This window comes from Lactuca virosa, chromosome 5 (genome assembly GCF_052849685.1).
Source record: "Lactuca virosa cultivar CGN04683 chromosome 5, Lactuca_virosa_CGN04683_v6, whole genome shotgun sequence".
Lineage (NCBI taxonomy): Eukaryota > Viridiplantae > Streptophyta > Magnoliopsida > Asterales > Asteraceae > Lactuca > Lactuca virosa.
The window spans coordinates 463,153,508-463,167,098 of NC_136430.1; the positions used below are offsets into that span (position 1 = coordinate 463,153,508).

At 35.7% G+C, this 13,591-nt stretch overlaps 1 protein-coding gene across 2 annotated transcripts; it reads left to right on the forward strand.

Annotated features, from left to right (window-relative positions):
* The first annotated feature begins 4,090 nt into the window (after window positions 1–4,090).
* PARP2 (poly(ADP-ribose) polymerase) lies at window positions 4,091–9,094 on the forward strand. 2 transcript variants are annotated; one of them, XM_079050683.1, is made up of 18 exons: window positions 4,091–4,308; window positions 4,404–4,677; window positions 4,983–5,113; window positions 5,193–5,274; window positions 5,342–5,577; window positions 5,659–5,785; window positions 5,940–5,995; window positions 6,703–6,776; window positions 6,918–6,964; window positions 7,055–7,104; window positions 7,189–7,251; window positions 7,488–7,574; window positions 7,668–7,778; window positions 7,863–7,938; window positions 8,030–8,172; window positions 8,277–8,350; window positions 8,587–8,692; window positions 8,808–9,094. In XM_079050683.1, exons 1-18 carry the CDS (start codon window positions 4,225–4,227, stop codon window positions 8,898–8,900), a joined length of 1,914 nt encoding a protein of 637 aa, XP_078906809.1. In that variant the 5' UTR covers window positions 4,091–4,224; the 3' UTR covers window positions 8,901–9,094. The 2 variants fall into 2 exon arrangements, with proteins under 2 accessions (XP_078906809.1, XP_078906810.1); XM_079050684.1 differs by having other exon boundaries at window positions 7,494–7,574.
* The last annotated feature ends 4,497 nt before the right edge of the window (window positions 9,095–13,591 follow it).

Consider the following 13,591-nt stretch of genomic DNA (forward strand, 5'->3'; position numbering starts at 1 on the left):
TAAAATTCGAGATCGTATGAAAACGTTATGACGTTCAGAACACATGACCTAAGCAACAAAGTAGTCAAGATCACGATGGACATAAGCATCAAAAGCCCCAAACACCTAATTAATGATTGTCCCACGTAAGATGTCGTAAGAAAAACATAAAGAAATCATTCATAAGTACCGAATGAGTAAAAAAATAAAAATGACTTATTTCAACAAAAAAAATATTAAAGACTAAATGTGTACAATAAATATTAAGGATTAAATGTGTGCAAAGTGAGAAATATATTACTCTATTAAGTCATTTTCACCGGTTAACCTGGAATAGCCAGTCATAAGGACTGAATGTATACACTTTAACAAGTTGAAGGGATAAATGTAGACGAAAAACAAACTCAGTGACCAAATATATACAAATCGAAAAATATATTATTCTTTTAAGTCATTATCCCTTGGGAAAAATACCACACCATATATATATATATATATATATATATATATATATATATATATATATAGCTAGGTTCATTTGTTTAAAGTAAGTATTGTGTTATTGTATACATAAATGTGGGCCAATCAAAATTAAACAAAAAATTAAATAATTAAATAAATAAATAAGGGTAATTTAGTAATTTATTTAGTAACTTCCAAAATTAATCTCTATAATCATGGTATTGACCTAATCTCTCCAATTTAAATCTCGTTCCCGATCTGCAAAATTAGAATGAACTACAAAATCGATCTTGAGTTCCCTCCCCTGCGTGTTTTGCTACCAGACCAGTCAAGAGGCGGCAGGAAACAACCCATCGTCACCACTGCCTTTGCCTTCTCCTTCTTAAAAAAATTTCAGGCACTAGAGGTGCTTTTCCGATCCTTCCCGTCGCTGTTTGCATTATTCTTCATCCTTTCCGTTGACTAAATCAGCCAAATGCCCCCTTAATCATCAACCACCGCTGCTGTCATTCCCGATCGGTGGTTGTCGATGACAAAATCATGAGGCCTAGGAAGAATCGACGGCCTTGACGACCCCTTCTCCCTCTTCTCCACGATGGAATTCCCTCATAGAGCCATCCGATTCGCCTCTGAATTCCTCTTCCCTCCGCTCGACATATGAGCCATTGGAGGAGTTTGTCTACTTCATTCGTGTTTCTTTTGTTCATCTGTTCCTCTTCCCCTGGTCAAACACAAGGTTCGATTTCATTTCTTTCTTTTAGTCGTTCAATTCTTTTATGCTATTTTGCTTTTTGTTTTAGCACCTTCGATTAGATCCGCTTAGAATTGTTAGTATCAGACACATTTCTGGCATTTGCTTTTGCTATCAAAAGGTGTATTGCTAATTCCAATGTAATGCTCTGTGTTACTAATTTAGTCATTTTACTTGGAAGATCTCTTCTTTAATCTTAGATTTTGGTTGGTAATTATGTTAGGCATTTGCTTTGTGACTCTTTGTGACTCTTTAGGGCGGCCCTAGTGAATTGCTTCAACCCTAACTCTCCCCCTTTCAACAGATTGTGTTTTGCTTTTCTGGATTTTAATATATTTGCTATAAAATTCTTTTTTTATTTGTTTCATTTGCAGGTTTCAAAGAATTGAGAGGGACGAGGAAGAGTTTTGTTTCAATTTTAGGTTGGTTTAGTGAATTGAAAGACAGTGTTAGGTTTCATTGAATTTTGATTGTTTATTTTGTTTAATTTTGTTAATGATATTTGTTGCTTCTGCTTATTTTAGGGCTTGATTCACTACCCAACTGATCAGTTTGATTTTCCAATGGGGTTGTACAAGACTATAAGTTCCAATTCTGTTGGAATCACAAATTCCAATTCTGTTGGAATCACAAATTTTTCCTCATGATCTGCTGGAATCACAAATTCCAATTCTGTTGGAATCATAAATTCCAAATAGTCATCAATTCTGTTGGAATGGAATGACGAATTCCAATTCTGTTGGAATCACAGAAGTTGATGCTTGAAGAACGGACCACAAAATTGAAAGTGATTCTAATAAACATTATTCTTTTAGAATGTATTAGTATCGTTGTTACATTTTGATGTTTTCTTACGCGTTTTGAAAGTTTTTGTAGTTTTATTCTTTAACAATAAATGTAATTCTTAACAATTGTTACTCGTATTCTATAAGAAATAATGTATTTTTTGTTTTTATTATTCAATTGATTGTTCAAGAATTTGTTATTCTACAAGAAGTTCATTAAATCAAAATATATATTATGTCAGAATGTGTAATTATTGTATGGTTCAATCATATTTGTTATTTTTTAATATATTGATAAACATATTCCGTCAGAATTTTCGATTTAGGAGAATTATCATCCATACAATCCGATTTTTAAAATTAATAGAATCTATTTTCCTTAAAATATGTAATTTTCCTTTTTTAAATTTATGTTAATTGACTAAAATACCCTTAGAATGAAATTAGTTGGTATTTTTTAATTATATTTAATTTAATAATATGTATTATTCACTTTCCAAAATTAAGTAAAATGATTGGTCCACAATTATGCATACAATAACACAATACTTAGTTTGAATAGAATAACCTAAGCCTATATATATATATATATATATATATATATATATATATATATATATATATATATATATATATATATATATATATATATATATATATAAGTCCAAAAAACATAAGACCCTTTCGAAACCGGTCCCAAAAAACCGTGAATAAGACCGCAGGGTGTGGGTGAGGAGTTTCCCTTACTTTTTCCCTGGCACGTGTATATATATATATATATATATATATATATATATATATATATATATATATATATATATATATATATATATATATATATATAAGTCCAAAAAACATAAGACCCTTTCGAAACTGGTCCCAAAAAACCGTGAATAAGACCGCAGGGTATGGGTGAGGAGTTTCCCTCACTTTTTCCCTGCCACGTCATCCTTTCCCTCACTTTCCTTTCCTTTACTAAAACCCAATGAATGAGTGGGGAGTTTCCCTCACTATTTGTTTTTTTATTTTTTTAAAATAAAATTAATTCATTTTTATGATTTATAATTTTTAAATTAATAATAAACATAAAATTCAATTAAAAGAAAAAAGCATTTCATTAATTAAAATAAAAATTACATTAAACCTAATATTTAAATAAGTAGGAAAAAAAAAACACAAACAAAAAATCAAAAAAACCACAACATAGAAAACATAATTAATATTCTAATTTTAAAAAAACCAAAATACGTCACTCAGAATCATCGTCCTCGTCATCGACCTCATCGTCTTCATCATTCTCCTGAACGTCACTCTCGTAATTGGAATCTTCGCTCTCGACGAACATATCAGAATCCTCGTCTGATTCGTCAAACAAATCATTGTGTCAATACTCTATCGGCGGCTGAATATGAGCCCTATAAACGTGCTCCACCAAATCAGCACGAAGGGCGTGATGAATGTCGCGATTGTGTACTTATCTTCTATTTGCCCTATACTCTTGTGTACCAACGACTACTCCTTATACATTTGGCAAAACTTCATTTTCGTTGTACCGACATATTGTTCTTCATTCGTCTTCAAGAATCATATTATGCAATATGATACATGCATACATTACGTGCTGTAACCTTCTCACTTCATATGACCTTGCCCCGACTGCTAGTACTTGCCAACACCTCTTAAGTACACCAAATGTTCGCTCCACATCCTTCCTAGCTGACTCTTGCGCCTCTTTAAACTTTTTCCTTTTCGGGTCGTTAAGACATGTAAACGATTTCACAAAAATAGACAAGGGAGGATATATACCGTCAGTAAGATAACATCCATGCTTATATGCTACCCCATTTGCTTGAAAAGGTACATCGCATGACTTTCCAAGGTAGATATCGTTGAATATCGGCGACTGGTCTAACACATTGATGTCATTGTTTGCATAAGATGGACCAAAGAATGCATGCCATATCCAAACAAACCACACATTGTTTCCCGCACCCCGTGCGGTGTTCATCGGAACGGGAAACGCCTCGCCCCTCCTTCCCGCACCGGTCTAAAAAGGGGATAAAATGAAGGGTGAAGTAGTCATTTCAATAGAGCGATACAAAGTCCAAAGTCCAAAGTCCAAACTCCGAAGTGGCGGGCAAAATCGTGCTGAGCACTGAGTAGATAGTTCTCTTCCTCTGGAAGCTTTTCACTACGCCAGTTTAAAAACCATCTCCTCTCTTCTGCTGTTCTGCATCCTCACCAATAATGGCGACTAATCTCAAAGTTGATGAACTCAGAGATGAGCTCTCCAAAAGAGGGCTCAGCACCGCCGGTATTAAAAGCACACTGGTACGCTATTTTTTGTTCTTCATTTCGAAATCTGCTTCTTTTTTTACAAGACTTTTGACATTCTAAAGCTACACTCTACACATTTTTTTTTTCAGGTGAAAAGGCTTGAATCTGCTATTCGCAAAGAGTCTGTTCCTGAATGGGATTTAAATAATAGATTACTAAAGAGAGATAGGGAAAAACCTGAAGATGGGGATTTTAATTGCGGCTCTCTGAAAATTAGGGCCATAGACGACTTAAGGAAATTGAACATAAAACAGTTGCGCGAACAAGCGTCTCTTAGCGGGGTTTCGGCAAGTGGATCAAAGAAAGAACTTTTAGAGAGGTTGTGCAAAGATCCCCAAACGAACAATGATGACATTGTGGAAGGTATTTGCATTTGATTCCGAATATTGCTTATGTTTTCATTCATGAAACCTATTTTTCATCATTACTATCACCTACTTACATACCTAACACGAGCAAAAGGGGTGTTTGTATGTGCTTTTTGAAAGTAATCAGATTCATAAAATAAATTGTAATAAAACGTGAGTTGGAGACCTAGTCTAGAAGAACATCAATCACATGAAATAATAATCACTTTTTGGAAGTAATTAGAATGAAAGAATTTGGCATGTAAGGTACAGTTGAGTGTTGATTTGTATCATCTGTTTTTATTGCTATTGTGGGTGTAGAAATTGAAGAGGAGGAAGATAGAAAAGAGAGGAAGAAGGAAAAGCTGGTTACTGCCACAAAGAAAGGTTCGGCCGTATTAGATCAATATATATCGGATCAGGTTAAGTCTCAGTACCATGTACTGCAACAGGTAAAAGAATGCAAGTTTTCAACCCTATCTAAGTATCTATGCTTCATCTTCATTAATGGAGTTTTAAATGCAAATGCAGGGTAATGAAATTTATGATGCCACGCTGAATCAAACAAATGTTGGGGAGAACAATAACAAGTTTTATATCATACAAGCACTAGGTTACATTACATCTCAAAATTATTAATCTTTGAGGCCGAGGTTTATTTAAACTGTATATTTATGCAGAATCCGATGATGGTTCTACATTTATGGTTTACAATAGATGGGGTAGGGTTGGTATTAAGGGTCAAGATAAGTTGCATGGTCCCTACTCTTGTGTACAGTCTGCATTAGATGAGTTTGAACAGAAGTTCCATGCCAAGACTAAGAACTGCTGGTCTGAGCGCAAAGACTTTGTTTCTCACCCAAAAGCTTACACTTGGTTGGAAATGGACTATGGAGAAGAAGGGAAACAAACTGCTGTGAGTTGCTTCTGCTTCTTTTAGAAATTAGAATGTTCACCATATTGCATTAGTGGTTCTGACATTCACATTCATGAACAGGTCCATGGAGACTTGAGCAGGAAAGTGGATATTCAGCCTCGAGAAACGAAACTAGAACAACGCATTGCAAAGTTCATCTCTCTTATTTGCAATGTCAGTATGATGAAACAGCAAATGATGGAAATAGGTTACTTCTAAAATCTTCCTCTTTGTATATTGCTATAGGTCTTATTCACTTTTTTAAATATCTATATATATATATATATATATATATATATATATGTACATATTTTTTACTGCTTGGTATATGAATTATGATATGACTGAACATTGTTTTGTAGGCTACAATGCTGAAAAGTTGCCACTTGGTAAGCTAAGCAAAGCTACGATTTCAAAGGTTGGTTATCTTACTAGATTTGTTGCACTTTACTAGATTGTTTAAAATATTTGAGTATTTTATTTATGGTTCCATCTCATGGATGGGGAGAACCAAGACCTGGCATCCTTGCAAGGAAACAGGCAGCATTATATTTAACACAACTTAAGTAGAGATAATTATGCAAACCAAATCCTGTTTATTTATTTTATTGTTTGTGCAGGATTGCAACAAGAGGATTATATTTCTCTATTAGAAACCATTTTCTGTATATCTATGAACTCACACACGATAGGCCAAACCCTTTGTTTGAATCAAGTGGAAATAATTTTATCAATATTGAAAAAGAGGTCTTAACCCTGAATTTTACTTTTGTTCTCTGGTGAACACTGAGTAGATATATTTTAACTCATATGCTGTACAGGCACAGCTTAATAAAAGATTCTTAAATTTCATTTATCATCCAATTTCTCCATGAATTGGTGATGCTGAACCTAAAAGTAAAATTCATATATTTTAACAACTATCAAAAGGAAGGTTCTCTAGCACTCCATTCTCTGTTTCTCAAGAGCCAACACTTGATGTTACCTATATACTTGACCTGCCAATTTCTACATGTAATTCTTTTTGTTGGCGGATATTGCCTTTTTATCAACGATATATTTGGTTTTACTTTTGTGAGTTTGTCATATGTCCTGTCCTGGTGATAATCTGAAAAAAAAAAATAGGGTTATGAGGTTTTGAAGAGAGTTGCTGATGTGATTAGTCAAAACAATAGGAAAAAGCTTGAGCAGTTAAGCGGGTATGTATTTGTTCCTTGAGTTTTAAATTTCATTATAATGTGTAATCAACTTTGTTTCCATCATTTTGTCAAGTGTGTAGTAAATGTTTACCTCTAGGCTCCAGTATATAATGTAATAATGGTTTGACATAATAATTGCAGAGAATTTTACACCATCATTCCCCATGATTTTGGTTTTAAAAAGATGCGTAAGTGTATAGATATTTCTGTAACATATGACTCTCTCACTTCACCTAGTTATTGGGTTACTAACAGTAGTGTGTATACCTACCTCACAGGTGAATTCGTAATTGATACCCCTCAAAAGTTAAAACGCAAGCTAGAAATGGTAATCTTGTCTTGCTTTTGCTAAATAGCTGATCTTTATATCTCTAGTTTGGTTTAATGACTTGTAGATGTTGATTCATCAAAGGTTGAAGCCCTTGGTGAAATTGAGGTTGCAACAAAGTTGCTGGAGGACAATGCTGGGATGGAGGTAATGCTTAAAGCTTTTAACGTGTTGTTTTTTCAGAAAAATTTATTTAGGTGATCAAAAAGATGATTATGACATTGAACTAGATTTATATCCCAAGTGTTATACAATTTTTTCGGGGAGGTATATTATAAAAAAATATATATTTCTTTCTTTTGATACATTGGCTTCCAGAAACAGAAAGGTGAATCTTTGTTTTCATGGCTCAAGTCTACTATTAATATTATTCATTTCCACAGGAACAGGAAGACCCAATCCTTTCACGTTATGAACGCCTTGGCTGTGAACTAACACCGGTAGAAGTTGATTCCAAAGAGTTTCACATGGTGTGGTTCTTATCTGGCATTGCTCTCTTACAAAATAAACTTTTAGCAAATGTTGTTACTTGTATACAAATATAAACTTTCTTTGACCATTAGATCACCAAGTACATGAAGAACACTCATGCCAAGACACATTCAGATTATAGTGTTGAAATCGTTCAGATTTTTAGAGCCTCAAGGCATGGAGAAGCCGATCGTTTCAGCAAGGTAAGCTTAGCTTCTTAGATTTATCCAAGTTTGTTTTATAAAAATAAAATAAAAAGGTGTTGTGTGCTGCTGCATTGTCAACAGTTCTCTAATACAAAAAATAGGATGCTTTTGTGGCATGGTTCTCGGCTAACAAATTGGGCTGGAATCCTGTCTCAAGGTTAGCTTAATTTTTCTTTCCCTCTATCTAATCTAACATATTCATTTCCTTGAATCAATCAAATGAGTAACAAAACAAAACAAAACACCAGGTTTGCGGATTGCTCCTCCAGAAGCACCTGTAACAGGGTACATGTTTGGGAAAGGTGTTTATTTTGCTGACATGTTCTCAAAGAGTGCAAACTATTGTTGTGCCTCTCACCAAGCTTCAGCTGGTGTGCTGCTTTTGTGTGAGGTTGCTTTTTATGCTGTTTTCCTTTTTAGCATATCATATCCTCCAAAAACACTTTGCCCCCTCCTCTTTAACTAATTTCCCCACCTTTTTTTTTTTCTAATTAGGTTGCACTTGGGGAGATGGCTGAGCTACTAACAGCTAAATACGATGCTGACAAGTTGCCACAAGGAAAGCTAAGGTACTATTTATCCATATCTGCTTCTTTCTCATCACCTCACCTCAATAAGATACAATCAAAAACAGAAAACATCCTTTTTTTTTTTTCTCTTCTCTTTCTATACTGTCTTAAGGTATGTAAAAGATATTAATTCCTCTGCATCCAAACCTAAAACAAAGCCAAACAGGGCATAAAATATCATATAAAAAGTAGAGAGCTTTACCGTGATTTCTCTTTTGTGTGTGGTGTGGTGTCAGCACGAAAGGAGTTGGGGCTACTGCCCCTGATATGTCAGAGATTGAGACACTGGAGGATGGTGTTGTTGTTCCCCTAGGACACCCCAAAAAGCAGCTGACTTCAAAGGTCAACTCAACTCCTCTTTATAGTTTATATCACTATCACCTACTTTTCTTTCTAGTGTTACTTTGGTTATTATTATGATGATGATGATGACTGATGTCTTGTGAATTTATTGCAGGCTAGCTTATTATACAATGAGTATATTGCTTACAATGTCGATCAGATCAGGATGCGCTATGTTGTTCATGTCAATTTCAATTTTAAGAAATAACATTTCATGGCTTCTATTGGAAATGGAGAAATTGGTTGCCTTGTAAAGGCAGGTTTTGCTAGATGTTTGAGTTTAGAGGCTATATCAATGGTACTGTGACTTGTCTTTTGAATTAGATCCTTGTATAAACAGATTGGGAGATATCGGTCTATGTGATCAATTTATAGTTATAATAGATAACACCACTTTTATAATTGTGTTATTGTGCATGTGCTGATCAATTTATAGTTATAATAGATAACACCACTTTATAATTGTGTTATTGAGTATGTGCTCAGTGAACGTATATATAAACTTTTATTTGGTTTTGTAAGTTATCACTTTGTACACCCGTTAACGTTTTAAACGAAAAGTAAATTGTTTTGGTTTTTGTAAAACCATATTTTGATGGTTATGTTTTAAGGATATAGATCCAGTAAAACGGAAATATTTCGTAGGAAGGGTAAAAAATATATTATTTGTATGATTTTTAGCAGGGGCAAGTGACATAAAAGCCCTTAAGTTTTCCAAGAATTGTTCGTTTTTGTAACGCCCGTGTTTCTAGGCTAGGCATTAATATTGACATAATGGTCTAGGTTAACCTTTGTGACTCATTTTGGAGAAATGAAAAGGAATTATGTCAATATTATGTGTTTTATGTGTTTTATGCTTAATTATTAGGGTTTAAATAATTAAGAATAAAAATGAGCGTCAAAAATTAAATTTTAGATAAAGTCGATATCTATTAAGAAACTTGTGGTGGGCGTGACAAGGATTACGGATATATAAAGAATGCCGAAATCCGAGTTATAACGAAGAAGTTATGACCTGTCGAAGTTTCGCAATAAACCGGCACGGTGCCGAATGTCGTAAAAAGTGAGTTTTTGATAAAATACTTTTTAGCCTTAGTAATCTAAACGAAACTTGTAGTGTTCGTTAAACCGAGAGTAGGTATAACAAGAACGCCCAAATCTGACTTCGTATGAGGAAGTTATGATTTTTCGAAGTTTCAGCTTAGCAGTAGACAGCTAAAAACTCGAATTTTAGATCGAGTGATTTTTAGCCGACACGACCTAAACGAGAATCGAAGGTCTCGTAAATAGTAGCACAACGGTAAAAAGTCTGACAAAAACGGACGTCGGATGAAGAAGTTATGAATTTTTAACGGATTTCCTGTCCCGGTCTGTTAAAAATAATAATATAAAAATTAAAATCAAAATTAGCCGACAAAGTCTGAACGGAAGTTGTAGAGCGTAATTTTACCTACGCATGCATATAAAGAACGTCAAAAACGGAGCTCGTATGCGAAAGTTATGGATTTTAGAAGTTTTTGCACAAAAACCGAGAAAATTCGCATAGTCACGATTTGCCACGTCACTCTCGCTTAGAACGTGCCACGTGTCCGAAATGGGTGAGTCAGGCGAGCCACGTGTCCGAGCTGCTGAGTCATCCGAGCACCTGATCTGATCCGAAGTGGTCCAATAGCGGTGCGACACATACTCTCTTGCACGAGACCGAACCCTCGCAGCATGCCACGGATTCCCCCTACTTCGGACTAGACCTCGGTCCAATCAGGAGAGGACAGCGAGGCCTTCGCACGTGCAGCCACCTGCGCACCCTCGCCTGCGGACCCCACCACCAGAACCGACTTCGGACCCCTATAAATAGAAGGGTCCTGCGAGCCTTCTCGGGTACTTTTGGGATTTCACCATCTTTCACCTCTTTCTTCATATTTTCTTCATCTTAACATTCCCCGAAGCCCCGATATCGATTATAACCCCCGGAATACGCCACGAAGTGCCCGTGAAGCCCGAAAAATTTATCTTTTCGGTTTTGAAGCCCGACCTTTCGCAGAGCCCGGTTTCTCAATAAAACTCCCGGTTTTATTAGAAACGATCGTTTTAGGAAACGAATTGCTGCCCGATTTTCATTAAATCAGGTGAGTGTGTAGTTACTTTCACCTTACACATAGATATGAAGTATTTTACATAAAATACGTGCTGTGTGAATATTTATTGTTTGTTTATTTGAGTTGGATGTTGAAGGTGTGATTTATACATGTTTTTAAATAATTTAAACTGTATATGTATTTTTATCTACAAAAATGTTGGGTAAAACATGGGTAGATGAAATAATGGGTGTGTGATGATAGGTGAGTTGGATAAAGGAGATGATCAGTAATATTGATCATGAGTTGAGGGTGAGTGGTGAAATTTGAGAGAATCACTTACCCAAAATGTTGGCCCCCGTCATTCAGCAGAGTAGGGATGACAACCATGGACTATTCTAGATGGTCTGTGGAACACTAGCAGGCCCGCAACCTGTAGGTGTAATGAACTATATGTTCATTTGGAGTACTCTAAAAACCCATTGACATGTATGACAGGGGTGAATACTGTCAATAATACTGTCAATAAATAAGAGCTATGAATTTAGCCCCTGTTGTATAAACCCTGGTGATGGTGTGACCTTGTGCCTATTCCTTAGGATGAATCCTTAGGAAGGAGTGATAGTTGAATCTTAGGGTAAACCCTTAAGAAATAAATAAGATAATGGGGTTGGGGTAATTTGGTTGATTGATTGATGTTTAAGTACAATAAATTTATTTATTGTGGGTTGAAAACCCTATATGCTCACCAGGCTTCCAAGCCTGACCCACTCAGCTTTTTATGATTACAGGTAGTGGACCCCGAGCATAGTCGGATGATGATGATGAGTGATTTATGGATTATAGGCCAGTAGTTATAAATAACTGTTGTAAGGCTTATAATGTCTTGTTTATGCTTTTGATCTGTATCGGAACATGACATCCCGAGGTTTTGATATATATATGGGAAATATATACCTTCTTAAAGAAGGGTTTTGATAAACATTATCATGTTTTATATTGGGGACCTATTCTGCAATATCTTTTGAAAAGATTTCTCTGATTTTATTTTAAAAAGCATAAATTAAATCGGTCTTTTCTGGCCGAGAAATTAGGGGATGCCACAGTTGGTATCAGAGCATTAGTTTAAGCGAACTAGGAAATTTGTAGGATTTTTAGACTTAAACTTAGAATGCTAAGCGATGATTGTGAGTTGAGTGTGTCTATTATATTTTAGGTAGTACACCTCAATTGACACGAGCACTAGTTTATTTTAGGAAAGATGCCTAAAATGCTTTTATGTGCTAAATGTTTTGTGTTATAGCTATAATGATGCTATTATTTGTTCGGATCTATGGTCTGTTGCCGACCGGATCTGGAAACCTTATGTGTGCAGGATTCTAAGCGTATGATTACGAGATTGGAACTAACATGTAAACGTTTCGAAGTGATAAGGAGATTTATACGTCTATCGTAAATAAAGCTTTCCTATCTTAAATTCTCGCCCGGTACACCGAACGCCTGCTTGGGTGTACAAAACATTATGGTGAAGACTCGTAGAGAATTGAGTAGATGGAGGAAATGAAAAGCTTATGATAGTGAATGATACCTATCAGAAGATATCATAAGAGTGGTATCTTGCCTTTAGAATATGTCTAATAAAATAACGGAACGTTTAGAGGGATACGGTACGTCTGAAGTACACCTCGGATTGGCAGGATGATGAATGGTTGGTGTAATTCTTGAAGTTGTCCCAATCGTCTGGAATTTCCATCACCAACCAAGTTGAAGCAGAATTGATGATTGAAGATACGCATGGAAGAAGTCCTAGTAGAGTCTAGGAAAATTTTATGATTAATTGGACACATTCGTATGTGTTAAATTGTTTTGTGATTTTAGGACTTGGGGACTGCGAGACAGTACTTGGGACGAGTATGAGTAGGAGTGAATAGTAGTAGAGATCTATACTACTGGAAGCACAGGACTCACACTTGGATCAGGGAAAGTCACAAGGTTACCAAGGAGCTAGTAATTGATTCCATCTTATTCTAGTCTGTCGTTACCATCGTTTCGGTAATGACTAAGAAGATGATTGTTATTCCGACCTTAGATGTCATATCAAATCGAGTCCGACTAAGATGAGTTTATTATGTGGTTCAGAGAACCAAGTTCGATGTAGTATTTGACTTAAGCCAGAAGATTGAAGTGAGAAATGATCAAAGCGATCAATAGAAGTATCGCGTTCGTTGTTAAAGAAGTTGGGTTAGGTTGTGTTCTGACCCAAAGGGAATAAAGTGATAGCGTATGCATTGAGGCAATTGAAGGAGCATGAAAAGAACTACCCCACTCATGATCTGGAGTTGGCAGCGGTAGTATTCGCCTTAAAGGTATGGAGAAGGAATTGAACATGAGGCAACGGCGCTGGCTAGAGTTACTCAAGGACTACGACTGTGAGATACTTTACCACCCTGGTAAAGCAAATGTTGTTGCTAATGCTCTTAGTCGGAAGGTAAATCTTGAAAAGAAAAGGCCAAGAGCGTTGAGAATTGAAGTTGTCTCGACAATTGTGAAAGCTCAAAAGGAAGCTTTAGAGAGAAACGCCCGAAAGGAGGAACGTTTGGGCAAAACGTTGGTGTTTGATACAAACGGTCAAGGACTGAAGGTATTCAAAGATAGAATTTGGGTACCGAAGGCGGGAGGAGTAAGAGGTCTTCTGATGGAAGAAGCTCACAAAACCATGTACTCGATTCATCCCGGCAGTACGAAAATGTATAGGGATCTAAAATCCTATTACTAGTGGCCGATGATGAAGCTCGATGTTGCTAAGTATGTGGCCGAGTGTGTA

What these genes read in the sequence shown, in the direction of transcription:
- PARP2 (XM_079050683.1), top strand. Translation starts at nt 4,225, where the DNA reads ATGGCGACTAATCTCAAAGTTGATGAACTCAGAGATGAGCTCTCCAAA. An exon ending in TAAAACGCAAGCTAGAAATG is followed by an intron (nt 7,105 to 7,188) that starts GTAATCTTGTCT and finishes GATTCATCAAAG; the next exon opens with GTTGAAGCCCTTGGTGAAAT. An exon ending in GTGTGCTGCTTTTGTGTGAG is followed by an intron (nt 8,173 to 8,276) that starts GTTGCTTTTTAT and finishes TTTTCTAATTAG; the next exon opens with GTTGCACTTGGGGAGATGGC.